Source organism: Phallusia mammillata, chromosome 2 (genome assembly GCF_965637545.1).
Source record: "Phallusia mammillata chromosome 2, kaPhaMamm4.hap1.1, whole genome shotgun sequence".
NCBI lineage: Eukaryota > Metazoa > Chordata > Ascidiacea > Phlebobranchia > Ascidiidae > Phallusia > Phallusia mammillata.
Genome location: NC_137253.1, coordinates 27,970,150 through 27,996,980, shown reverse-complemented (window position 1 = coordinate 27,996,980; position 26,831 = coordinate 27,970,150). Strand labels below are relative to the sequence as shown.

The 26,831-nt window shown below is 37.1% G+C and overlaps 3 protein-coding genes and 1 pseudogene across 3 annotated transcripts; all 4 read right to left on the bottom strand.

Annotated features, from left to right (window-relative positions):
• Positions 1-2,997: 2,997 nt before the first annotated feature.
• Positions 2,998-4,202, bottom strand: LOC145213228 (C4b-binding protein-like). The gene is made up of 4 exons (XM_080081459.1): positions 4,133-4,202; positions 3,818-3,988; positions 3,492-3,686; positions 2,998-3,188 (listed from the first exon to the last, which is right to left on the bottom strand). The coding sequence occupies exons 1-4, from the start codon at positions 4,200-4,202 to the stop codon at positions 2,998-3,000; spliced, it is 627 nt and encodes a 208-aa protein (XP_079937585.1).
• Positions 4,203-7,214: 3,012 nt separating this feature from the next.
• On the bottom strand, positions 7,215-8,640 carry LOC145213227 (C4b-binding protein alpha chain-like). Its single transcript, XM_080081458.1, has 4 exons — positions 8,571-8,640; positions 8,357-8,422; positions 7,722-7,919; positions 7,215-7,399 (listed from the first exon to the last, which is right to left on the bottom strand). Exons 1-4 carry the CDS (start codon positions 8,638-8,640, stop codon positions 7,215-7,217), a joined length of 519 nt encoding a protein of 172 aa, XP_079937584.1.
• A 4,098-nt stretch (positions 8,641-12,738) lies between these two features.
• LOC145213226 (coagulation factor XIII B chain-like) lies at positions 12,739-18,444 on the bottom strand (annotated as a pseudogene).
• Positions 18,445-21,430: 2,986 nt separating this feature from the next.
• On the bottom strand, positions 21,431-26,432 carry LOC145213225 (complement factor H-like). The gene is made up of 7 exons (XM_080081456.1): positions 26,387-26,432; positions 25,599-25,769; positions 25,311-25,493; positions 23,652-23,837; positions 23,103-23,276; positions 21,893-22,084; positions 21,431-21,621 (listed from the first exon to the last, which is right to left on the bottom strand). Exons 1-7 carry the CDS (start codon positions 26,430-26,432, stop codon positions 21,431-21,433), a joined length of 1,143 nt encoding a protein of 380 aa, XP_079937582.1.
• Positions 26,433-26,831: the final 399 nt, after the last annotated feature.

Here is a 26,831-nt window from a genome sequence, read left to right as displayed (position 1 = left end):
AATAATGTCATAATTTTTTTTTTTTTAAAGGAAAATGATACCGATCAAAGCGGAAATTATACTCAAAATATATTGCTAAAGAATAAAAAAATAAATATAATGAAAATTATCTGTAGTATTGTGGAAGGAATATTAAGTAAAACTATCTAGGGGGTGCTGCAGCTCCTGAACTTCGTCCATGTGTTATTTTTTCTAAATCGTATAGTCTACATGTAATCGTCATCCTAATTCTAGGAAATTTAAGATCAAAAAAATAATCGGCCCTTTGTTTTATTTTCGACTATTTGCTGTTTTATAAAAATGTTAGATTTTGTGGAAATTAACAATGACTATTGTCGTTTTAGTTGTTGGATTTTACACTACCTTTAGTTCCTTGACATGAAACATACAAGTCAGAAGGCTACACTTTGCCTTTATACACTGGCTTATTGTCTGTTTCTAGTTGCATTGTGGAGCCGTAAAATCAGTACATAAGATCAGGGAGTCGAACCGGAACTGAACCCGAACCCGCGAACCGGTTTGAGCGGTTAATTTCATTAAACCCGAACCGAACCCGAACCGCTAATTTCGATTTTCTAAAAACCCGAACCGGAGTTGAATCTCATATTTTGTTTGGCGTTGGACCCGAACCGGAACTGAACCAGTAAAAAATGCAGCCTGTTTTATATTTTGTGATTTTTTTCCAAAACAGCACACTAAAGAACACGCGAGATAACACTTATAGGGCGTGTCAAAAATAACAGTGCACGGTCAAAGTTCTTTTGGAGTTTGATAAAGTCACGTAGATGATGGGTAATTCAATTAAAAACGAATAAAAATTTGAACCGGTTTAAAAACCGCAAACCGGTTCGGACCGGATAATTTGCTCAAACCGGAACAAAACCCGAACCCGAAAATACACATTTTTAAAAACCTGAACAAAACGAAGTGAACCCGAACCGAACCTGAACCCGTATAACATGCGGTTCGACACCCTGCATAAGATTACAACCTTTATTGTTTACTGGATCCTAATTGAATCCAAATACTGCTTAGCACATCTCCAGAACCCGTTTGCAAAATCGCGTCAGCCTCACCCGTTACGATGTTTGTAACTTTGATAGTAGCGGTCAACTACTAAAAGCTGGGATAATCAATGTTTTGTTACCTACTTAATAGGTTTAGTTTCTTGTTTTAACGCAGAATTAGTTTATAAAATAAACTTGTCAACAATGACGTTTCAGCAAATAGGTTGCACATGCTCGTTGTTTTCACAGGGCGATTGTTCAGAGGACAACCTTTGTTGTATGGCTACTGTTTAGAGCAGTAGTGTTCAACTTTTTTCATGTCGCGACTCATTTTAGCAACAAAAATGTATAACTCGCCAACCCTTTTCAAAATCGTACATTTTTTCATGCAAAAAGAAAGGTTCTAAGCTAGTTCGTCCGTCCAGTTTTCATACATAAAGTATCTTCTTAATTACAACACACTGGATCGCTTCACCTAGTACAAGTGTTTTGCTGTATAGACGTTCGTTTGACCACTTGGTGCAGTGGCACTTGCAATAAACTACCTTCTGTATAGGCTATAGTGATTTAATAAAAAAAAAAAAATAATAATAATAATATAGTGATGTAATAAAAGATTTGTTGGGTATTGTATAATAGTCATGATGGAACGCAAAATAAGTTCAAATCAAACACTTTCACTGTGTTTTTTTTTATATTTTGTTATTGCTGATAAACATTTACCTTTTAAAGTTTATTAAAAAGCCTCGCGACCTCCAGTAAAATGGCAAACGACCCACGGGTTGAAAATCACTGGTTTAGAGTTAGACACAAAATTGCAACAAAGGGTTTGTGTCCCTGTTGAAGTAATATTGAACTGTTACTCCCGACTTACCATCAAAACATGTGCGCTAGGAAGAAAAAAAGAGGATAGGCATGAAGGAACAAGTCTTACTAACTCTTTTTTACCCAGGACTTATGGAAAACTTTATGGGGCTGAAAGGCTTCGTGTGAAAATCGCTGGTTAAGAATCTTTGACATTGACTGCAAAAACTGTTAATTTTAATAAGGGCAGGTTGTAAACCTTTTCTGATGAAATATATTTCTGTTCGTTTTTTAATTACAAAATATTTTAATCAGCAATGCTATTTTGTAATCATGTTCGCATAGCAGTTACTTGTTTCAAGCTTTATAATGAAAGACTTAATCAATATCCCTAACAAATAAAAGACTATTCTGTAATCTTTTTTATACCGATGTGAATCTTCAAATTATATTTTTTTCTTCGGACGTAAACCAAGCAACTGCAAAAAGTACATGAAACTGAACGAAAACAAATCTGGTATTGTTTCTTTGCAAATGTAACCCAGCAAGTTCAGTTTTTAATTTCTGACTATTGCACACAATCAAGCTACAATCCGGAGCCAGAACATAAGTAAATGTTCAAGGTTGATAAGGAGTCTGCTTTTTATACGTTTGCCTTGCCCATTTATTACTTATGCCATGAGTAAAAAGCTGTTCCTTGAATGTTCAACTTCACATGACATGACGAATGTTGTGCACCTTAAATATTTTATTGTCCACATACAAAGAAGAATTAACCAGGCGGGCGTTGTACATATAGATATGGTAGATATGCAAAAAACAGAATCAGTGATTTGGAAAGTGTACCGCTTTCATTACTACTTTAATTGCCTGTTGCAGTTTTTCGTGTAGTATGCAAATTACCAATTATCCGAGCTATAAATGATTATCGATTACCGTTATTTATTCTATCTGACCATTTCGAACGAACAATATCAAATGAACACAACAATTAAAAAAACGGTCACGGCACTTGCTTTATAATAAGTTGTCTGTGCGCCTTTTGAATCTTTGGCGTAAAATAGGCCTTCCCCTTAATAGCCTTAATGCAGTGCAAAAGCCTGTTAACATGACAAGGTACGATAAGTGCATGAGAGGCGAACGTTTGATGCAGCAAAATCTATACAATTCAACTATGATTAAAGATTTACATTTCATTACAAATGTCGGGAAAAAGGTTGGTCCAAAGGCCATCAGCTCCACACGTGTTTGATTCAACTTGACCAGGTTTAGGCCCAAAATTGCATTCGTAAGTAATTATTTCGCCAAGCAAGTATGTCAATTTTTGGTCACTGGATGTAATGATGCCTTCTATCACTGCTGGGGGTGGGGGACAAACTGAAAAATATGAATTAGAAAGTTGTTTGGAAATAAACCGCGTAGCTAGACACATAGCTGGTTACAGGGTTATCGCTTTTAGACGACCTTCCATAAACAAATTGTTTAAAATTACGTTTACTTTCTGGTGTCTGTCAAAAAAACATTGCTTGTGAGCTTGCCAAGAGTGTTTATAGCCGATTAACATGTTTGCGGTACCGTTTCTGTATTACACAAGTCAGACTAATATTGCCCCTGATTATAGAGTTCATTTGTAAACACTCTACACATTGACTTTTGTCAAAACGTTCCACACGGTGTTACCTGTAGGTGTACACGATGGCAAAGATGCTCCTGTCAATGACCATGTTCCATCATTCCCGCACACGTTTGTAGAGGCACCATTAATAGTTATACCGTTGCAACATTCGTAAGTTACTGAGTCCATAGGCGAATATGAATCTTGAATTGGTGAAAATGTACCCAAAGGGATCGATGGTGGCGGACCACACATTGAAACTGTTTGCAGGCAAAAATTAGTAGTAAAAACAAAACTGTGCAATAATTCAAAATAGGTTTTTAACAGACAAAACATTGTGTGTTATTTTAGTTTTTGAGAATATATTTTGTTAAAATAGAAAATTACGAACCCACGCAAACTGGAGTAGCCAGCCACTGGCCATTGCCTCTGCACTTGATTCTCTTTTTGCCGTACAAAGTGAATCCAGGGGAGCAGGAGTATCTGACAAACTTCTTTGTCTTGTAAGTAGTTCTTTTGGGCAGGTAATCTCCGTCTTTCACCTTAGGAGGCGGTGGACAATCTACAAAAACATAACTTTCTAAATCAGGAAAAACGTAAGTTGTTTTGATTCAAGTTGCAGTGCCCCCAATACAACCCATTATGTCTATTTGGGGGATAAATGTAGGCTACTATATGCTAAACTAACTTACAAAAACATTTTTACCTCCGAATACAGCGACGAAAAGAGAGATTGAACAAGTCAGAAATAGGAGGATCCGAAACAACCTTGTCATTTTTAACTCTATAAACTCTATGGTTTTAAACTATAGTATCTTTAGACTGCAGACAAATTGAGTTACGTGAAACAAAAGATAAAAATCGTGCTTTGTTGCTTTTTAAAAATGTTTGATCTAAAAAATTCACTTTTTGATCGAAGAAATTTACTGCTAAAACTTGTTTCAAGAATTCACTTAACATTCCAATTGCAAAAACATGCCATCCGCCATCACCACATTATCTCTAACCTGTGGTTCAGTGTAGTTGCTCGCTCGCTTGTACAAACACAACTGAAAACTAATCTAAACATATACATTGTTTTACGAAGCTTCACATAACAAATGAGTCGGATGTAGGGTTTCTATTGTGTTGCTCTGATGTTGACGATTCCATTGCGTTAGGTGCTGCTGCCATTTTAAAACAATTGTTAACGCAGCTTATTTTTAGGTTGGCATTGGTTAGGAGCACTATTTCTGAACGAAACAAAATCAACATATCTTTAGAGTTATGGTCACAAATTTCTTTGTTTGATGATTTCAATATGCAATTGCAACGCTCAACGACAAAACAACTTGTTGAGAAGTTGGTTTATTGCGAAGGTATTGATCTTGCATTTACTCGCTCAAAAAATGTTTTGTTAAAGGGTTTCCTAGTTGCATGTGTTTACTGGCTGTTAACGAAAACTTTCCTCACATTTCGTTAGAAAATTGTACGTGTTTTTTTGTTGTTGTTGACGTGCTTAAGTAGGTAACAATTTGAAGGGAATACATGGCGAAGGAAAAATCTACCGCTTCCTGGTGAATTGAGCGCGTAGCAAATGAATGACAATTTAACCCTTTACAAGTAACATTGGCATTTGGAAATATAGCTTACTGGTACTGATCGGTTTGTGTATTAGAGATAGAGCTGGATATATTAAAAGCAGCCTGTGCAGACAGGACGTTGCAGCGTTAATCATCTGTATTGTTAAAACACACCGCGGTGCTGCTGTTTCCACGAAGGTTGTTGTTTTGCCAAAACGGGATGTTGGATCGTTATTGATTGTAGTTATTGTATTCGTTAACATGAGAGCATTATGTTTGGTTCAAAAGGCGCAGGAGTATTCCCTACATTGCTATACTGATTTGTTTTTTACTGAGTTTTTAAAACCACTTTGGAGTTGAGTGTTTTCAAACGGCCTAGGTGTTTAATTCGGCTCTCACGTGCTTGAAACTGGCTTATTTTAACACAAACCGATAAAAACATGTTTCTCATTTATGATGTTCGAAAAAAGGATGACAATACATGATTAAAGCTCTTTGGAACGCAACTTTGAACTGAATCAAACGTTTATACTGGATTTCAAAACGTTACGAAGCCTAATTATCATAATAAACAGACGGGATGTTGTTTTCGTGTTGTTAACTTATCAACGATTGTGCATTTCTTAAGAAAAAACACGGAAAAATAATTTTTCATTTCATTTGCTTAATTCCATTTGCTTTCATTGGTATTTGGCGTGACAGAATTTAAATTAAGCTACTTGATGAACAGGCACAAAAGTTTTTGCGTCAAACGGCACGCGGTACACTTAACACACACTCCAAAGCCGGCGACGTCGGGGCGGAAATCTCCGTTCAACGCGTCAAGCGGCAGAGTTAAAAATGTTTTAACTTTTCCGCGTGACGCGTTGATGTTTTGTGTCAACGGAGTTGAACTAACTATACTTTGTGATAAATTGGGTTAAAAATACTGCGTTTATTTGTCACATTGTATTAAAAAGTATGTCTTAAGGTTTTAGCAAAACAGTTAAGATGAGTTTTAATAAAATTTTAATTCAAATGATCGGAGATGCCCCATACTTATACCATTCAATGGTCGGTACAGAATATATACAATGTATATAATATATACAATTATCAGTACAGAACGCTTAAACAGCATTTGTAACGACAACCGCGACTTGTGTGCAATGGTCACCGGACGACGCAAAACGCGTCGGGACGCATGAAATGCCGTTCCGCACGGCTAACGCGAACGCTTGACGCAAACGCAGTATGTCTGTAGAGCCCTTTAGACCTTTCTGACCACAATACGGTTGGTGTTCGCTGATGTTAAATTGGGATGCCGGTAATATTGATTTCCTGTTTTACTCGAGTATTTGTGTCCGCCACATTTACTTGTGGTTATTATTTGGAGCATTGAAATGGAAGCCCATTGCCAACATGATTGATTATTACCAACTCCAACAAAAGTGTTCAACACTCAACTTAACGGTAACGGTTCACACAGGCTGTGCACTTAAGACATGTTTATTCGTTTTAAACATAAATTCGAAACGCAAGCGCTACACAGTTTGTACAACAACATAATGGGCAACAAGGTCGCATATTTTGTGGCTGTTGTTGCTGTGGTTTAAGTCATCAGTGCATTTTTTGAAAAATTGGGATTATAGGAGCCTTTACAATAGAAGTGTTTAACTGCTTAGCACATCTGTTAACAAGGTTTAGTAACATTAGCACATGCGGGAATTGTGAGACGGGAAGTCATTCAACAAAATGAAAATTTGTAACTACACAACTCTTAAGGGAGAGGAATATTTCAAAACCAGAAAGATTGCATTTCTTAGCAACGTTAAAGTTGACAACTTGATGAAAGGTTATATGAAAGTATATTTTCTGTGATGACAGAAAACTGCAAATATCACATTTCATATGTGTTGCAATATTCTATAACATGTACTGTGGGTATAGTGAGTAAAATTTGCGTTTGTCTAAACCGCGTCACTTGCATGAATTTATTCGTTGATTTCTGCACAGGAAGTGTAGTATACACAGTAACTGTTTTTTGTATAGCGTTGACATTTTTTCGATGTAAACTGCAAAATTAATGCTGCTGCATATTGAAGAATGTTGCATGAATGAACCTTTTATCATCGTACTTGTCGGTCCAATTAAAAGGGCTAAACTACAGGAGACCGTCGTTACACTGTGCGCATAAATTGGTGCCGGAATATACAAAGTAATGTTTTGTGTTTCGCTACGCAGCTTCTAACGACAAACGTCGGGGAAGGGGTCGGACCAAAGACCATCAGCACCACATGTATTATCTCCGATTTGATCGGGTTTCAGTCCAAAATCGCATTCGTAGAGAACCCTTTCTCCAATGGAGTACGTCAATTTTTGGTCACCGGGTGTAAGAGCGCCTTGTATCACTGATGGAGGTGGAGGGCAAACTGAAAAATATGCATTTGAAAGTTGTTTGGAAATTAGACCGTGTATAGACACATAGCGTGCCTAACCCTATGGGGTACAGGGTTGTCACATTCAAAATACCTGATAAAAAGGAATTGTAGCAAATTACGTTTAATTAATTCTTGTCCCTGTTAAAAAAAACATAGTTGTGAGCTTGCCAAGAGTATTTACAACCGATTAAGATGTTTGCGGCACCGTTTCTGTATTACAAAAGTCAGACTAATATGGCCCCTGATTATAGAGTGTATTTTTAAATCTATACTGCATATGGAACATTCGTCAAATTTCTCCACACCGTCTTACCTGCAGGTGTACACGACGGCAAAGATGCTCCTGTCAATGTCCATGTTCCATCATTTCCGCACATGTTTGTTGTAGAGACACCAGCGATATTTATACTGTTGCAACACTCGTAAGTTACTGTGTCCGTCGGCGAATAGGAATCTTGAATTGGTGAAAATGTACCCAAAGGGATTGATGGTGGTGGGCCACACACTGAAACTGTACGCAGGCAAAAATTAGTAGTAAAACAAAACTGTGTAATAATTAAAAATGAGTTTTTAACACACAAAACATGTTTGCTCAATAGAAATCAGTAGTAGCACAAAGAACTGTTGCTATAAAAAGTTTTGTGTTTTCAAGCGAAAACGAAGCTTTGATTTAATGTTCGTTTGATATTTTGAAGGAACCGGTCAAATGTTCCGTCGGGGAGTGCTAGTGGGTTGACAAAGATTTGTTGTTTAACAAAATAAAAACTTGACAAGTTCAGCACTTTGACATGTGTTGTATTTTAGTTTTTGAGCATATTTTTGTCAATATCCAAAAATACGAACCCTCGCAAACAGGAGTAGATTGCCACTGGCCATTTCCTCTGCACTTGGGCTTTTTTCGGCCATGCAAAGTGAAACCGTTGGAGCAGGAATATGTGACAGTCCTACCTGTTCTGTAACTGTTTTTCTTGGGACGGTAATCTCCATTTCTCACCTTAGGAGGCCTCGGACAATCTACAAAGAACATAACTTTTTCTAAAGCAAAAATGAAAAAAAAAAACGAATTCTGTTTTGATTCAAGTTACAGTGCTCCCAATAAAAATTATTTTGTACTTCGGAGATAAATGTATGATACCATGCTAAACTACAAAAAACATTTTACCTCCGAATACAGCGACGAATAGAGAGATTGTAAATATCAGAAGCAGGAGGATTTGAAACAACCCTGCCATAATTAAGTCTCTAAACCCTGCTGTAGTGTTAAACTATAGTATCTTCAGGCTGCAGAGAAATTGAGTTAAATCAAATAGAGAGAAATAGTGCTTTCTTGCTTTTTAGATGTTTGATATAGACCTAAGACATTCAGTATCTGATCCAAGAAATTCACTACTAAAACATGATACAAGCATTTTTTTAACATTCTAAATGCATAAACATGTCATCCGCCATCGCCTTTAATTTGTGGTTCAGTGTAGTTGCTCGCTCGCTTGCACATACATAACTGAAAACATATCTGAATATACATTGCTTTACGAAGCTTCGCATGACAAATTAGCCGGATGCAGGGATTCTATTGTGTTGCTCTGGAGGTGACGATTATATTGCTTTAGGTATTGCTGCACTTTAAAGCAACACAGCTTATTTTTGAGGTATAGCTTGACGTTTATTGAGTGAACTATTTCTAAACGAACTTCCTAAAGTCGACTGAGCTAACAACACGTTCAGAAAAAAATTCCACATAAGCTACATCTTTAGATTTGTGATCATAATTTCCTTATTTGGTGATTTCAGCATAAAATTGCAACGAAACAAAACTTGTTAAGAAATCGGTTTAATGCGGTAGTATTGAGTCTTGGATTTACTGATCAAATTTCATGTCAAAAATTGTTTCATTGCTGGATGTTCTACATACATGTGCTTACTGGCTGTTAACAAATGATTGTGTGTTAGAAAATTGTGCGTGATTTTGTTTTTGATGTTGGCATGCTGATGTAGGTAAAAAAATTACGGAAAAAAGGGAATACGTGGCAAGGAAAAGTTCACCGCTTCCTAATGAATTGAACGCGTAGTAAATGGATAACAATTTAACTACTTACAATGATCGGTGATCGGTTTGTATATTAGATATAGATATTATCAGCAACCTGTGCCGATATAGGATGTTGGTGCTTTAATCATCTGTATTTTTAAAACGCACGGCGGTGCTACTGTTTCCACAAAGGTTGATGATTTGCCAAAACTGGATGTTGCTTTCCCGGATTTTGAATCGACATCGATTGCGATTATTATATTCATTAACATGTTTGGGGATGTTTTTGGAAACCTTACTGCAGATTTGTTTGCTACTAAGTTTTTAATGCAACGTTGGAGTTGAGCTCGTGTTTTCAACCGTCTCTAGGGGTTCGTATGTTGCCCAATTCAGATATCACATGTTTGAAACCGGAATATTTCAGCACAAACCATTAAAAACATGTTTTAAATTGCTATGTCCAGAAAAAAAGGTAATCACTATACAGGACTAAGCTATTTGGTACGCAACTTTCGACTGAGTCAAATAACATATACACTAGACTTAAAAAAAACAAGTTTATTTCCACAATATGTTTTATTGCTTGGCTTCGTATGTTACATGTAACATGTAGTGTGCACACTATTTGTCATCACAAATTCCGGCATGTTGTGTCTGTGATGTCCAGGATTGTGTATTTATTACAAAAACAGAAGAAAACTATCTACATTATCACTGGTTCAGCGTTGTGTTTGGCCGACTAGCATTAATACAAATCAAAACATTAAACACACAGCAGTGCTGCTGTTTCCACAAAGGTTGTTGTTTTGCCAAAATGGGATGTTGCTTTCCGGGATGTGGAATTGTCATCGATTCTGATTATTGTGTTCGTTAACATGTGAGAAGAATGTTTGGTTCAAAAGGCGCTTAAATGTTCTCTACATTACTACTGATTTGTTTCCAAATGATTTTTTATTACGAACTTGGAGTTGAGTGTTTCCAAACAGCCTAAGTGGTTAATTAGGCTAGTGTATTTTAATACACTCAATTTTCCAATTGAAAAAACATATCACACGCAATCGTTACATTGTCTTTAGTTCAACATTGTGTTTGACTGGCTTGCACAAACGCAACTTAAAACATGTCTGAATATGGTGTCTCTACGAAGCTTCACATGACAAATAAGCCGGATACAGGGACTCTATTGTGTTGCTCTGGAGGTGACGATTCTGTTGCTTTAGGTACTGCTGCCACTTTAAAACAACACAGCTTATTTTTAGGTTGACATTGGTTAAGAGCACTATTTCTGAACGAACTTCCCAAAGTCGTCTGAGCTAAAATACTTTCAAAAACAAAATCAACATACATTATCTTTTAATTTATGATCACAAAGTTTTCTATGTGGTGATTTCAAAAGAATTGCTACACACAACAAAACAAAACTTGTTAAGAAATCGGTTTAGTGCGAAAGTATTGATCTTGCATTGACTTGCATCGAAAATTTATTTTATTAAGGGGTGTCCTATATTTACATATGTTTACTGGCTGTTAACGAAAACTTTGTTCGCATTTTTTCCAGAGTATTGTGCGTGATTTTGTTGTTGTTGCTGTTGTTGTTGGTATGCTAAAGTAGGTATAATAGTCTCTGAGGAAATAAATAAATCTTTATTGTAAAGAAAATATATACTGTTTCATCTAACTTCTTAGAAATGACATCAGTATTTGGAATATAGCGTACTTGTTGTGACCGGTTCGTATATTAGACATAGAGCTGGATATATTAACAGCAGCCTGTACAGATACGACGTTGCAGCGTTAATCATCTGCATTGTTAAAACACACCGCGGTGCTACTGTTTCCACAAAGGTTGTTGTTTTGCCGAAACGGGATGTTGCTTTCCGGGTTGTTGGATGGTCATCGATGGTGATTATTGTATTCGTTAACATGAGAGCATGATGTTTGGTTCAAAAGGCTCTGGAGTATAATCGCTACATTACTAGTGATTTGTTTCCTACTGAGTTTTTAAAACAATTTCGGAATGAGTGTTTTCAAAAGGCCTAGGTGTTTAATTCGGCTAGGACATGTTTGAAACTGGTGTATTTTAACATGAACCTATAAAAAACAATACATGATTGAAGCTGATTGACAAGTAACTTTGAACCGAATCATACATACACACTACATTTCGAATTTTTACGCAGCCTACTTATCATATTAAACAAACGGGAAGTTGTTTTTGTGATGTTTTTTTGCCAAAGATTGTGCATTTCTTGATAACAAAAACACGGGAAAATGATTTTTCATTTCATTTGCAGACGATTAGTTGAACACCTTGTGGTAATTGGTATTTGGCGTGACAGAAAATAAATTAAGTTACTTGATAAACACGCCTAAAAAGGGAAAAAAACTGGTGAATATTTTATGTGCATTTTAACCAGTTCAAACGAATAAACTGACTACAATCTTCAGACCTTCCTGATCCTAATACTTTGGATGTCCCTGGTTTTTAAAATGAGATGCCGGTAATGTTGATTTCCTGTTTCACTCGAGTATTTATGTCCGGTAGACTTACTTGTGGTTATCAGTTGAAGCCTTGAAATGAAACCTATTGACACCATGACTGACTATTACCTATCTAAAACAAGACTGTTCAACACTCGATTTAACGGCAACGGTTTCACACAGGCTGTGCACTTAAGACATGTTTATTCGTTTTTGAACATAAATTCGAAACACAAGGTCTACACAGTCTTGCACAACAACATATTGGGAACCAAGGTCACATTTTTTATGGTGGTTGTTGCTGTAGTTTAAACGCGTCATCAGTGCATTTTCTAAATTTTGGGATTATAGGAGCCTTTATAATACAGTAACTGCACAATGTAGCAGTCTGTTAACAAGTTACAGTAACAGTACCACATGTGAGAATTGTGAGACGGGAAATCATTCAACAAAACGAAAATTTGTAATCACACAACTCTTAGGGGAAAGGAATATTTCAAAACCAGAAAGATTAAAATCGTCAGTAATGTTGAAGCTGAAAGACAACTTGATGAAAGTTTAAATGTAAGCAGGCCACTACTTCTATGATAGCGACAGAATCGCATTTCAGGTGGGTTACAATATTCTTTAGCATGTATTGTTGTAATAATAATTGATAAAGTTTACTATTGTCTAAACCGCGTCAGTTGCATTAATCTTTTTGTTGATTTCTGCACAAAATAATTAGTATTCACATAAATTATTGAAGAAAAGTTACCTGATTGCACTCTTTATACATCGTAATTGTCAGTCCAATTTAGAGCTTTCCTGCGCGTTTTTTTTACAAGACGACGTACATTTCGAGACAAACGTCGGGAAAGGTATTTGTCCAAAGACCATCGGGTCCACACGTGTTTGCTTGAGTTTGACCCGGTTTGGGTCCGAAATCGCATTCGTAAGTAATCGTTTCGCCAATCGAGTACGTCAACTTTAATTCATGGGGTAGAATGACGCCTTGTACCACTGCTGGCGGTGGGGGACAAACTGAAAAATGTGAATTAAATAGTTGTCTGGAAATTAGACCGGGTATAGCTGGCCTGACGCTATGGGTTACAGTATGGGTCGGCAACCTTTTTTGCACTGCGGACCGTTTTTAAACTCAATTCTTTTAAACTCATCACGGACCGACCATTGAAAAACTACCAAAAAATTAGCAATAAAAACGCTTAAATTAGATTATCATTACCGAGATGCACGGGAAAATTGTTTCAAAGCATTTAACCTAAAAATAATACGGCCCGGTAACGAACTTCTCGCGGACTGGCACCGGGCCGCGGACTGGCACCGAGCCGCGGCCCGGCGATTGCCGACCACTGGGTTACAAGGTTATCACTTTCAGACGACCCGCCAAAATGGAATTGTTTTAAATTACGTTTACTTTTTGGTATATGTTAAAACAACATAGCGCGTGAGCTTGCCAGGACTGTTTACAACCGATTAACATGATTGTGGTACCGTTTCACGGATCATAGTGTTCATTTTTAAACTCATACTGCTTTTGGACATTTGTCAAAACGTTCCACATTGTTTTACCTGTAGGTATACAGGACGGCAAAGATGCTCCTGTCAATGACCATGTTCCATCATTTCCACACACATTTGTAGGGGCACCAGTAATAGTTATACCGTTGCAACATTCGTAAGTAACTGAGTCCATATTCGAATATGAATCTTGAATTGGTGAAAATGTTCCCAAAGGGATTGATGGTGGCGGACCACACACTGAAACTGTTTGTAGGCAAAAATTGGTAGTAAAAACTAAACTGTGTAATAATTCAAAATGAGTTTTTAACCAACAAAACATCTTTGCTCAATAGGAATCAGCAGTAGCACAAAGAGCTGTTGTTACAAAGTGTTTTTTTTTTTCAAGCGAAAAGAAGACTTTCGAATCAACCTTCATTTGATATTTTAACGCTATACATAGAAGGAACCTGGTGAAATGCTCTGCAGGGAAATGCAGGTGGTGGGTTGACAAAGATTTTTTGTCTAACAAAATGGAAATTTGGCAACTTCAGTACTTTAAAAATGTGTTGTATTTTAGTTTTTAAGAATACTTTTTGTAAATTGGAAACAGCACGTACCAATGCAAACAGGGGTAGATTGCCATTGGCCATTTCTTCTGCACTTAACCCTTTTTCGTCCGTGCAAAGTAAAACCGTTAGAGCAGGAATATCTGACAGTCCTTTTTGTCTTGTATCTGTTTTTCTTGGGAAGGTAATCTCCATCTTTTACTTTAGGAGGCGGTGGACAAGCTAAAAACAGAACTTTTTCTAAAGCGAAATTCTTACAGCTAACAATCAATATATAAGTTTACAAAAGTTACAGTGCCCAAGAAAACCTTCATTGTTTATTTGAGGGATAAATGTAACATATCATGGTATAACTACAAAAACATTCTTACCTCCGAATACAACAATGAAGAAAGAGATTAAAAATATCAGAAGTAAGATGTTTCGAAACAACACTTCCATTTTAACTCTATAAACCGTGTGGTTCTAAACTATTGTATATTGAGACTGCAGACAAATTAAGTTAATTTAAATAAAGAAAAAAAATGGTGCTTTCTTGCTTGATGACCATCATAACTTGCTAACATTTGTCCAATTTCTTACTGAATATTACAATTGCAAAAACATGTCACCCGCATTCACTACATTATCTCCAGTTGAGCCTTGTGTTTGGTTGGCTTGTACTAACGCAAATTAAAACATATCTCAATATACATGGCTTTACTAAGCTTCACATGACAAACGAGCCGGATGTAGGGATTCTATTGTGTTGCTGTGATGTTGACGGTTCCATTATTTTAGGTTCTGCTGCCACTTTAAATCAACACAGCTTATTTTCATGTAAAGTTTGACATTTGTTGAGTGAACTATTTCAGAACGAACCAAAGTTGATTGAGCTAAAAACACGTTCGGAAACAAAATCAACACAGGCTAAATGTTTAGATTTGTGATCACAAATTTTATTATTTGGTGATTTCAACACAAAATTGCAACGCTCAACGAAAAATAAACTTATTAGGAAATCAGTTTAATGCGAAAGTATGGATCTTGCATTTACTTACATAATAAAAATGTTTTGTTGATAAATTTCTTTTTTACATGTGTTTACTGGCACTTAACAAAAACTTTGTGCGCATTTTGTAGGGTATGTTGCGTGTCTTTTTGTTGTTGGCATGCTACAGTAGGCAATAATCTTTGAGGAAATACATGGCAAATTAAAAGTCTACAGTTTCCCAATGAATTTCACGCATTGCAAACCATTAAAAATCTAACGCTTTTTACAAATATCATCAGCATTTGAAAATATAGCTTGCTGGTGGTGATTGGTTTGTGTATTAGATTAAAAGATAGAGATGGAAACATTACCAGCAACCTGTAGAGTTAGGATGTTGTAGCGTTAATCATCTGCATTGTTAAAACACACAACGGTGTTGCTCTTTCTCATCTGCATTGTTAAAACACACAACGGTGTTGCTCTTTCTCATCTGCATTGTTAAAACACACGACGGTGCTGCTCTTTCTCATCTGCATTTTTAAAACACACGACGGTGCTGCTCTTTCTTTATTGTTTTGCCAAAACGGGATGTTGCTTTCCGGGATGTTGAATCGTCATCGATTGTGATTATTGTATTCGTTAACATGAGAGCATGATGTTTGGTTCAAAAGGCTCTGGAGTATAATCCCTACATTACTGCTGATTTGTTTCCTACTGAGTTTTAATACCAATTTGGAGTGAGTGTTTTCAACCGGCCTAGGTTATTGTGTCATATGTTTGAAACTGCATGGTGTATTTTAACACAAACCAATAAAAACATGCTTCCGATTTATAAGGTTCGAAAAAACGATAACAATGATTGAAGCTCTTTGGAAAGCAACTAGGAACTTAACCAAATATACACATTAGATTTCGAAATGTTACGTAGCCGATTTCTCACGCTAAACAAACGGGGTGTTGTTTTTGTGATGCTTATTTGCCATCGATTGTCCATTTCTTAAAAAACACTGGAACAAGAGGCAAAGAGATCTCCCACAAGATTGTTAAACACTCGATTTAACGGCAACGGTTTCACACAGGCTGTGCACTTAAGACATGTTTATTCGTTTTTGAACATAAATTCGAAGCACAAGCGCAACACAGTCTTGCACAACAACATATTGGTATAACGGCAACAAGGTCACATTTTTTGTGGTGGTTGTTGCTGTGGTTTAAAAATTTCATCAGTGCATTTTCTAAATCTTGGGATTATAGGAACAATACAGTAGTTTAACTGCTTATCACAATGTCTTTTCACAAGCTACAGTAACATTAACACATGTAGGAATTGTGAGACGCGAAACCATTGAACAAAATGAAAATTTGTAATCAACCACAACTCTTAGGGTAGAGGGGAATTTTCAAAACCAGAAAGATTAAATACTTCAGTAATGTTGAAGCGGAATGATTTCGGTTTCGGCTGTATAAGACGATTTTAAATTTCGATACAAACGTCAGGAAAGGTATTTGTCCAAAGACCATCAGCTCCACACGTATTTGTTTCAAGACTACCCAATTTCGTTCCGAAATTGCATTCGTACGTAATCAGTTCGCCAATCAAGTACGTCAATTTTTGGTCACTGGATGGAATGATGCCTTCTATCACTGATGGGGGTGGGGGACAAACTAGAAAAAAATAAAATAGGAAGTTTTTTTGGAAATTAGACCGCGTATAGACACAAACAGCTGGCATGACTGTATGTGTTTTACAGGGTTATTACTTTCAAGCATCCTGTCAAAAAGGACTTGTTTTAAATTACGTTTACTTTCTGGTATCTGTTAGTTAGAGTAAAACGTTGCTTCTAAGCTTAAGTGACACCGTTTCTGTATTACAAACTAATATTGCCCATGAGTTCATTTTTAAACCCATGCTGCGTACGGAACTTTGTCAAAACGTTTCACATCGTTTTACCTGTTGGTGAACACGACGGCAAAGATGCTCCTGTCAATGACCATGTTCCATCACCCTCGCAAATGTTTATGGTAGAAGCACCAGTTATAGTTATACCGTTGCAACATTCGTAAGTTACTGTGTCCAATGGCGAAAAGGAATCTTGGATTGGTGAAAAAGTTCCCAAAGGGATTGATGGTGGGGGACTGCACTCTACAAATACATTTTTATTTGTTGGCGTTTTACAATTGATACAACGCAGCGATTACTCACTGCTTTCCGCATAAACCAAAAGCTTAAACTAGATCAGGCTACAAAGACTTTTCGCCTGTTAAAAGCCAAGAATAAATGCCCAGCATATATGTTCTGCTGTGAAAAGATGCGCGTAGTGTGCAGAAAAGCGTAATTAGTTTTGATATTCTATAGACGGTGCTGCAGAATTGTTTCATAACTTACATACACTCAACACACCTGTTAAAATATAAACTGGACCAGCAGTCCATTTTCCGTCCTCTCGGCAAGTAATTGTTTTAGGACCCACCAGTGCATGTGTGGGGTGGGGACACAGGAATATGTCACGGTGTCATAGGGATTGTAGTAGGCAGAAAATGAGAGAACTAATGCATTGGCAACGAATGGAGGAGGGGCACACGCTGGGGACGAAAAAAAAAGAGAGTGAAATGAGCTTGTTGATAAATTCCATGACAAAATATCGTTAAAGGATCTGTTGTGAACCACATACAGCATAAAGTCGACGTCTTTCTCATTAAAATTTAGTTTCCCAGAGTCACTCTCTAATAAAAAAGGAAATATATCAATTGTCAAGGTAGAAAATTTTGATGTCTTATATGCAAAGAGATATTGTACTGTGCTGTGTGCTATTATAGAATAATTAAAATGTACTTAAATAGTAGAAAAGAAAATTAGCGCTAACCGATTCTTATACAACAAGGTATTTCTGTCCATTGAAGACTGTTTTCACAAGTTGCAGTGTTTGGACCAATCAGATCATAAAGAGGTTTACACTGGAATGAAACCGTCGCACCGGGGGCGTACAAAGAAGAAACCGGATAATATGTTCCTCCGGGAAACTTAGGTGGTGGGCAAAGTTGTTCTGTCGAACAACAATGAGGAGATTACTAGCTACATAGCATTACTTTATGGTTACGTGCTCAAAAAGTGAGCTTGAAAATGGTACAAAATGCTTTTGTCAAATGGTACTGGAAAATACAAACCTACGCAAACTGGAGTAGCCGGCCACTGGCCATTGCTTTTGCACTTGATTTTCTTTGCACCGTACAAAGTAAAACCGGCGGTGCAGGAATATCTGACAGACTTATTTGTCTTGTAGTTGTTTTTCTTCGGCTTGTAATCTCCATCTTTCACTTTGGGAGGCGGTGGGCAATCTACAAAATAAGGATGAATTCTGTAAATATACATGACTTTACAGTTATTAAAAAATAAACCAAACGTGGCTTTCTTACCTCCAAATACAACGACCAAGTGGGAGACTGAAAATATTACAAGTAAGAGGATTCCAATCGAAGTTGTCATTTTTACCTCAACAGAAGGTAGTTAAAGTATTGTACGTTCAGGCTCCAGATAAGGGGTAAAAACAGAATATTCTGCAATTTATTTCGGCAGAAACCTATTGTTTGCAACAATAGCCCATTCGTTCGAATAAATTCTGTCTACCGATTATTCGGTACATAACTAAAAAAATCTTGCTTATTGCTCTCTTTTGGGACATAAAACTTATGAATCTAGTTTTATAGTGCAAACCAATACTTAAACATACTTTATCAACAACTTCAGAGTCCTGTATTACTACATTTTTTCTGTGCAGTTCAGTGTAGTTGCTTGCTGGCTTGCACAAACACAAATGTAAACATATCTGAATATACAAAGCCTTTACCAAGTTGGCATGACAGATCAGTCGGATGTGGGGATTCTATTGTTGAACTGATGCTTGCGTTCTGGCTTTGAGGCTGTTGCAACTTCAAAACAAGACTCATTTACCGATTTATGTGGACTTAGCAATTAACTTCACGGAAACAACTGTGATAAATAAACGATTAAATCTGCTTTGTTTCAAAATTTTCGCCAATATACTTTGAAAAGTCAGTTTCTTGGTTTGTAATTTTAACTGCAAAAAATGTATTCAGTGTAGATGTATTGCATCATGCAGCTTCCTACATCTTACGTTTCTGGGGAGGGTAAATATTTGTATATCTCTGTGATGAAACTTTGTTGCAAAAATTGTGAGTGAAGATCTTAACTTAGTTTTCAGCCATAAGCACAACTGATGACTCGTGGTGTTAAAGTAAAGAACATATGCCAAGAAAAAACATGCCACAACCAATATATATACTACGCAGAAAATAGTATGATCTATTTACCGAATCATTAAAGGAATAAGAATTAAAACTGGTTTACGGTAAACGTTTTGATGCATGCAGCAAAACTGTCGACAGATTACCAGCAACCAGTTAAAATGTTGGAGCGTTATTCAACGGTATTGTTAACACACACAGCGGTGCTGCTGTTTATACAAAGGTTGTTGTTTTGCCAAAACGGGATGTTGCTTTCCGGGACGTTTAATGGTCACCGATTGTGATTATTGTATTCATTAACATGAGAGCAGTATGTTTGGTTCAAAAGGCGCTGGAATATTTTCTACAGTACTGCTAATTTGTTTCCTACTGAGCTTCTATTACCATTTTGGAATGAGATGTAACGGTCTAGGTGTTTTTTCTGCTTTTACATTTTTGGTGTATTTTAACATAAACCTATAAACAACATGTTTCAAATTTATAAGGTTCAGAAAAACCCGACCGATAACACTACTTGATTAAAGCTCTTTGGAAAGCCACTTTGAACTAACTTAAATCAAACATTTCACACTAGATTTCGAGATGTTACGCAGCCTATTTATCATAATAACAAACGGGATGTTGTTTTTGTGTTGTTGATTTGCCAACGAAAAAAAAACACGGAAAAATGATTTTTCATTTCAGTTGCAGAAAGATTTTTGAACACCGTGCGTTAGTTGATATTTGGCGTGACAGAAAATAAATTAAGTTACTTGGTAAACAAGCACAAAAAGGAAAAAAAAACTGGTGAATATTTTACGTATTTTAATCTACGTTTTAACCAGTTAAAATGACAAAACTGATTACAATCGTTAGACCTTTCGGATCATAATACGTTTGGTGTCCCCTAGTTTTTAAATTGAGATACCGGTAATGTTGATTTCCTATTTTACTCGAGTATTTATGTCCGCTACAGAATTGTAAGTCGGACAGGGCTTGGGTTTCTTAAGTAACGGGCTTTATTCGGGCCTGACTTTACATTCTGTGTCAGTATTTATTTTAATAATTTAACTAGCTAAGTAGCCAGTTGCTGGACCTGACCCAAAGTCAAACAGCCCTAAAACCCCTTGTTCAAGACCGATTGTCTATTATGTTGGTTGTTTTGATATGTACACGAGCATTTTGTCATGAAGTCATAAAACACCAGGTAATGTTTGCACTTTAAAATACGGAATATTTCGCACCACACTTAGAAATCTCTCTCGGCACGCTAGTGTGTCGCGGCACACAGTTTGAGAATCACTGCTTTAATGTATACGCCCGTCAATCAAAACTTTCGGGACTAATCGGGCTTCCTGAAACGATTCGGGTTCGGGCTCCAGTTTCAGGCCCGTTTACAACTCTGGTCCGCTAGATTTACTTGTGGTCATTATTTGGAACCTTAAAATGATTATTACCTTTCTACAACAACAGCATTCAACATTCGATTTACTACTGTTTTACACAAGCTGTGCACTTAAGACATGTTTATTCGTTTTTTGACGTAAATTCGAAACAACTTATTTGGAACATATTGGTATCACGGCAACAAGGTCACAATTATTGTGGTGGTTGTTGCTGTGGTTTAAATAAGTCATCAGTGCCTTTTCTAAATCTCGGGATTATAGGAGCCTTTACAATACAGTAGTTACAGTACTGCTTAACACAATGTAGCGGTCTGTTAACAAGATAGAATAATATAAGCGAACGTGGTAATTGTGAGACTGGAAATCATTCAACAAAATGAAAATTTTTAATCACACAACTCTTAGGGGAGAGGACTATTTCAAATCCAGAAAGATTAAATTCGGCAGTAATGTTAAAGCTAAAATTCAACTAGATAAAAGGTTATATGCAAGCAGATTACCCCTTCCATTTCTATGATAGCAGAAAACTGTAAAACACCATGATCACATTCAATTTGCAATATTTTTTAGCATGTATGGTTGTAGTAATTGGTAAAATTTACTTTTGTCTAAACCACGTCAGTTGCGTTAATCTTTTTGTTGATTTTGAAGAATTTTAGTATTCACAAAAACTGTTTTTGTATAGCGTTAACTTTTTGTCAATGTAAACTACAAAGGTAATGCTGCAGCATGTTGAAGAAAAGTTACAGGAATGAACATTTTATGCATCGTAATTGTCAGTCCAAGTAAAGCTTTCTTGCGCGTTTTTTGGACAAGACGATTTTACATTTCGAGACAAACGTCGGGAAAGGTATTTGTCCAAAGACCATCAGCCCCACTCGTATTTGTTGCAGAATTACCAGATTTTGTTCCGAAATTACATTCGTAAGAAATGACTTCGTTAATCGAATACGTCAATTTTTGGTCACTGGATGGAATGACGCCTTGTACCACTGATGGGGGTGGGGGACAAACTGGAAAATACGAATTATAAAGTTGGGTGTGACACTGGATTACGGGGTCAAACCCATCGATTATTTATAATTCTAGAGCCCTATGAAAAAAATGCTTATGAGTCGTAGTTAACAAAAGTGTGTTGGATAGTGTATATAACCGATTAACATGTTTTCGGCATCACTTCTTTCATATTAAAGTCACACCAAACTTGCCGTAGGTAAACAGAAAACGCGCTAAAATGCAAATCTGCCTGGGGTTAATTAGGTCAGATAGTGTCCACAATTTTACCTGTAGGTGTACACGATGGCAAAGATGCTCCTGTCAATGTCCATGTTCCATCAATCCCGCAAATGTTTGTTGTAGGGGCACCAGTGATAGTTATACCGTTGCAACATTCGTAAGTTACTGAGTCCAAAGGCGAATAGGAATCTTGAATTGATGAAAATGTTCCCAAAGGTATTGATGGTGGTGGACCACACACTGAAAAAAGTTAAAGTTACCAAATTAACCCCAGTTTTATGGGGTCTTTGCGCCACCGAAAGCGTGCAATACACCTCACTGAATCAGCTGTTATGACAATGAGTTATATCAATGTGGAAAATTTGGCTAATGGCCAAGATAATAATTGAATAAATAGGCATCCGAAGTTGTTCAGCAAAATAACCTTTTTTCTTGGATGACTGGTTGACCTGGACGATGTTATATTAATAACCGGCACATTGATAACAGAATTTTCTACAGGAAACTTTACGTCCAAATAGATTTTATTTTATATGATTGTGCGAAGGACTTCACACCATTTGTAATGTATTTGTGAAAAGTTGTTACCCTGGCAGACAAATTGTTTCCACTTTACGCGTAACAAAACTTAACTCATACCCAAATTTTTAATAAAAATCTAGAATCGGTTGCCATGTGGTGCTTAAACTGTTTGCGTTTTCCAAAAACTGTGATACATCGTTCATACCTGTTAAAATGCAAACTGGGCCCGCAGTCCATGTTTCATCAAATTGACATGTAATTGTAGAAGGTCCCACAAGTGTATGTGTGCCGCTACAAGAGTACGTAATTGTGTCAGTAGGTCCATAAGGATATGATGGGACAAAACTTCCATCACTGATATCGGGAGGATCACCACACCCACACTCTGAGCACACAAAAACATTTTATCGTTAGTCTTATAGAAGAAATTGACATATTTTGAAACCATCCACAGTACGGAGATTATACCTGTTGACATACAAATTGGGGAAGCAGACCATGATCCATCTGGCAGGCATGTAATTTCTGCAGGTCCTACAAGGTTATGTGGTTGATCGCATGAGCATGTCCCCGGGTAAAAAGGGAGGAAAGAGTCCCACCACCAAAAATGTGGGGGGAACACCGCACTCTGAAAAAAGTAAGATTTTTAATTCGACAGTCACTAAATTCAACTTCAGTTTTCTATCACTTACAGATAAATTCTGTGGTAACACCTAATTTTGTAACTTGTACATACCTATCAAAACGCAAACTGGATTAGCAGTCCATGTCCCATCATCTTGGCATGTGATTGTAGCAGGTCCCTCAAGTGTATGTGTACTACTACAAGTGTATGTAACCATTTCATTTCGTGTGTATGGAGGTGATGGTGTGAAAGTTCCATCAGCAACAGTCGGAGGATCACCACACTCTGAGTCTTAAATAGAAAAGTTTTTGGATATTAAAGGAATTCAAGATATCACCAACGTCAACATAACAGTCGAACACCATCAATTGCATTTTAGCAGAAGAAAAACAAACAAACAAACATACAGATACGGAAACTGCCAGTTATAATCTTGTAGACGGACAATAATTAACAACATAACTTCAAAATCGGGGATGATTATATAAATGTATTTTATATATGGTATACGGTATAAAAATTAGGTTTTGGTTGGGACTATCGCTTGTTTGGGACTTTAATAAGTAAAGTATCGTGCAGTCACCACTATTACGTACACCAACAACGATCGTGGTTTATAATCCTCATTGAAATTGAATTAATAGTGTTGCACATGCGCACCTATCAAAACACAAAGTGGATTTGCAGACCAGGTTCCATCTTCCTGACATGTCATTACAACAGGTCCCTCAAGTCTGTGTGTGGTAGGATCAGGGCAAATATAAAAAATAATATCATTTGGTGTGTATGGAGGTGATGGCGTGAGAAGGAAAGTTCCATCAGCAATAGTCGGAGGATCACCACACTCTGAGATTTAAATAGAAAAGTTTTTGGATATTAAAGGAATGCAAGATATTACCAACGTCAACATAACAGTCGAACACCATCAATTGCATTTTAGCAGAAGAAAAACAAACAAACATACAGATACGGAAACTGCCAGTTATAATCTTGTAGACGGACAATAATTAACAACATAACTTCAAAATCGGGGATGATTATATAAATGTATTTTATATATGGTATACGGTATAAAAATTAGGTTTTGGTTGGGACTGTCGCTTGTTTGGGACTTTAATAAGTAAAGTATCGTGCAGTCACTACTATTACGTACACCAACAACGATCGTGGTTTATAATCCTCATTGAAATTGAATTAATAGTGTTGCACAGGCGCACCTATCAAAACACAAAGTGGATTTGCAGACCAGGTTCCATCTTCCTGACATGTAACTACAACAGGTCCTCAAGTCTGTGTGTGGTAGGATCAGTGCAAGTATATGTAATTGTATCAGTTGGTAGGTATGGAGGTGATGGCGAGAAAGTTCCATCAGCAATACTCGGAGGATCACCACACACTGAATAATATTCCAACATTTCACACAAAGACCACACAAAATGTTAAATCAGCCTAAAGCAGGGGTGCACAACCTGCGGCCATCAAGCCACATGCGGCCGCAGAGACTAGTTTGTGCGGCCGTGAACATTTTTAAGAAAAATATGTACTGGCGGCCGTAACGTACAAACGACAATCTTTTGCTAAATATTTTGATTATCAAACTGCTCGATATAACTTAGATTTTGTAGGACTGGAACCAGCCTAGCCCTAGTGGACATATGCGACAGACTTTTTGTATGCATATTGTGTGCAAACAATGTAAAAAAAACAGGTACCACAAGCGTCATGTGTGGATGATGACGTCATAAGCAAGGACGGTCGTCAGACTGTCCAGTACGATCTGTGTGCATCAGGTGAGAAGTTAATCTAGGCTATTTAAGCGCCATTAGATTTTACAACCTAATTCTTTACATCAGTAATTTGAAAACAAAACAAGCAGGCAATTGGCTTCTGTTGGTGAAATAAGGATCTGCGATACGGCCGTCGTAGCGAAAAGGTGTGCACTCCTGACCCAACGCTAAGGTGTTGTCATTTGTCATTTGAACAACAGAAATAACCAAATTATGTCTCAAATTTATTTGCTTTTTCTTTTTCAATTTAGGGCCAACATTACTTAATTATTAGGCAAGAAAATACCGACTACTGAAATCGAAAAGATCTGCATCGCTTCCAACTATTGAGTTAATGTCTAAGAAAATAAAAACGCCGATTTATAATTTATGCGTGTAATCATAGCAAGCTAGCTGTCAGTTTCTAAGTTTTGCATATGCAGTCGGCTTAAAGGGCTTGTTGGTCTATATGCCTTATGAAAAGTTAGGATTTTAAAATGTACCATATTTTAAAATTTACTAAAGAGCTTAAAAAGCGAAATATGTCACAAACCTGTTTCCACACAACAAGGTATTTCTGTCCAGGAAAGATTGTCTTGGCAAGTTGATCCTGCCGGACCGACCAAATGAAAACCGGGATTACAAAGGAATGAAATTATCGTTCCAGGGGAATACGATGCAGAAACTGGTGAAAATGTCCCCCCGGTAAATGTCGGTGGGGCTGGGCAAAGGTTTTCTGTCGGAAACAAAAGAAATTTTATACTTTGTCAATTTAAGTCTTTATCTTGGTGCTACGTGGTATTTGTAAAATGAATAAAAATCAAAATAGAAAATTACGAACCCACACAAACTGGAGTTGCTGGCCACTGGCCATTGCCTTTGCACCTGAGTCTCTTTCGTCCGTACAAAGTGAAACCATCGGAGCAGGAATATTTGACAAACTTCTTTGTCTTATAAGTAGCTCTTTTAGGCAGGTAATCCCCATCTTTTACTGTAGGAGGCGGTGGACAATCTACAAAAACATGTTTACCTAAACAAAACTCTATAATAAACCCACTGTTCAAACTTTCACTTTCATGAGGATGAGACCAGGACTTGATACAGGATTTTGTTTTCTACATTGGTCAACAGGTTAAATATCGGGTACAGTCGCTCAAAGGGCAACTTGTTTTGATTACGGTTACGGCCCCTTAAAATATGCGACCATTTTGAGATAAGTTGAGTTGGTTTCGCTTGGTGAAAGACAACATAGTAACACAATTGCACTAAATCAATCACCAAGCCGGTGCAACGTTAAAACGTCAAGTGTGGGGCACAATTGGTGGCTAGTGGCACAACAGGCTGCAGCTACACCGTATTATAAGGCGTTATGTGGCGGGTGCTCACTAGGAAGTAAGTGTGGCGCACGGTGAGTATATGACGACCGGCGGGAAAACGATGGGTGGGCCAGTCAAGGGGCCCTAGAACAGTGCCCTTCAACCAGTGTGCACGGGAAATATGCATGGGATGCATTAGTACGAAAAGGTATACAAGGGTGCATCACAAACTTTAAATAGCTGACGTATATCTATGTCGAAAGATGTTTTGCGCAGAGTGCGGATTGACGGTAATTTACGTCTAAAGTCTCACCGACAGTGTGTAAAACTTCGGCAGCTCCGCTCGGTTTAATTGACATGATGATATACATAATGATTTTTCATCTTGCTTTTTACCTCAGTTTACCTTTTAAGTAAACAGGGTGCATGAGTTCGTCACAAGAACTTTAGGAGTGCACCAAACCCAAAAAGTTTGAAGAGCACTGCCCTAGAATCTAAACACTCGTGTTAGGGAAAGATGTTGGATAATAAGTGTGGCCTCTGATAAAACTAAATGTCAATATATTTTGCCTTCGTTACTGCACACTGCTTCAGTCAAAAAAATTAGGGGACTGTCTTATTTCATATTCATTTTTACTATTCCTTTTTGCACTACTGTACAATTCATATTATTAAATTGATTATTTCAAACCATATCCCATAAGGCCTACATGAGACTCAACTTTGAATAAATCAAGATGGAATATTCCGGTGAAAAC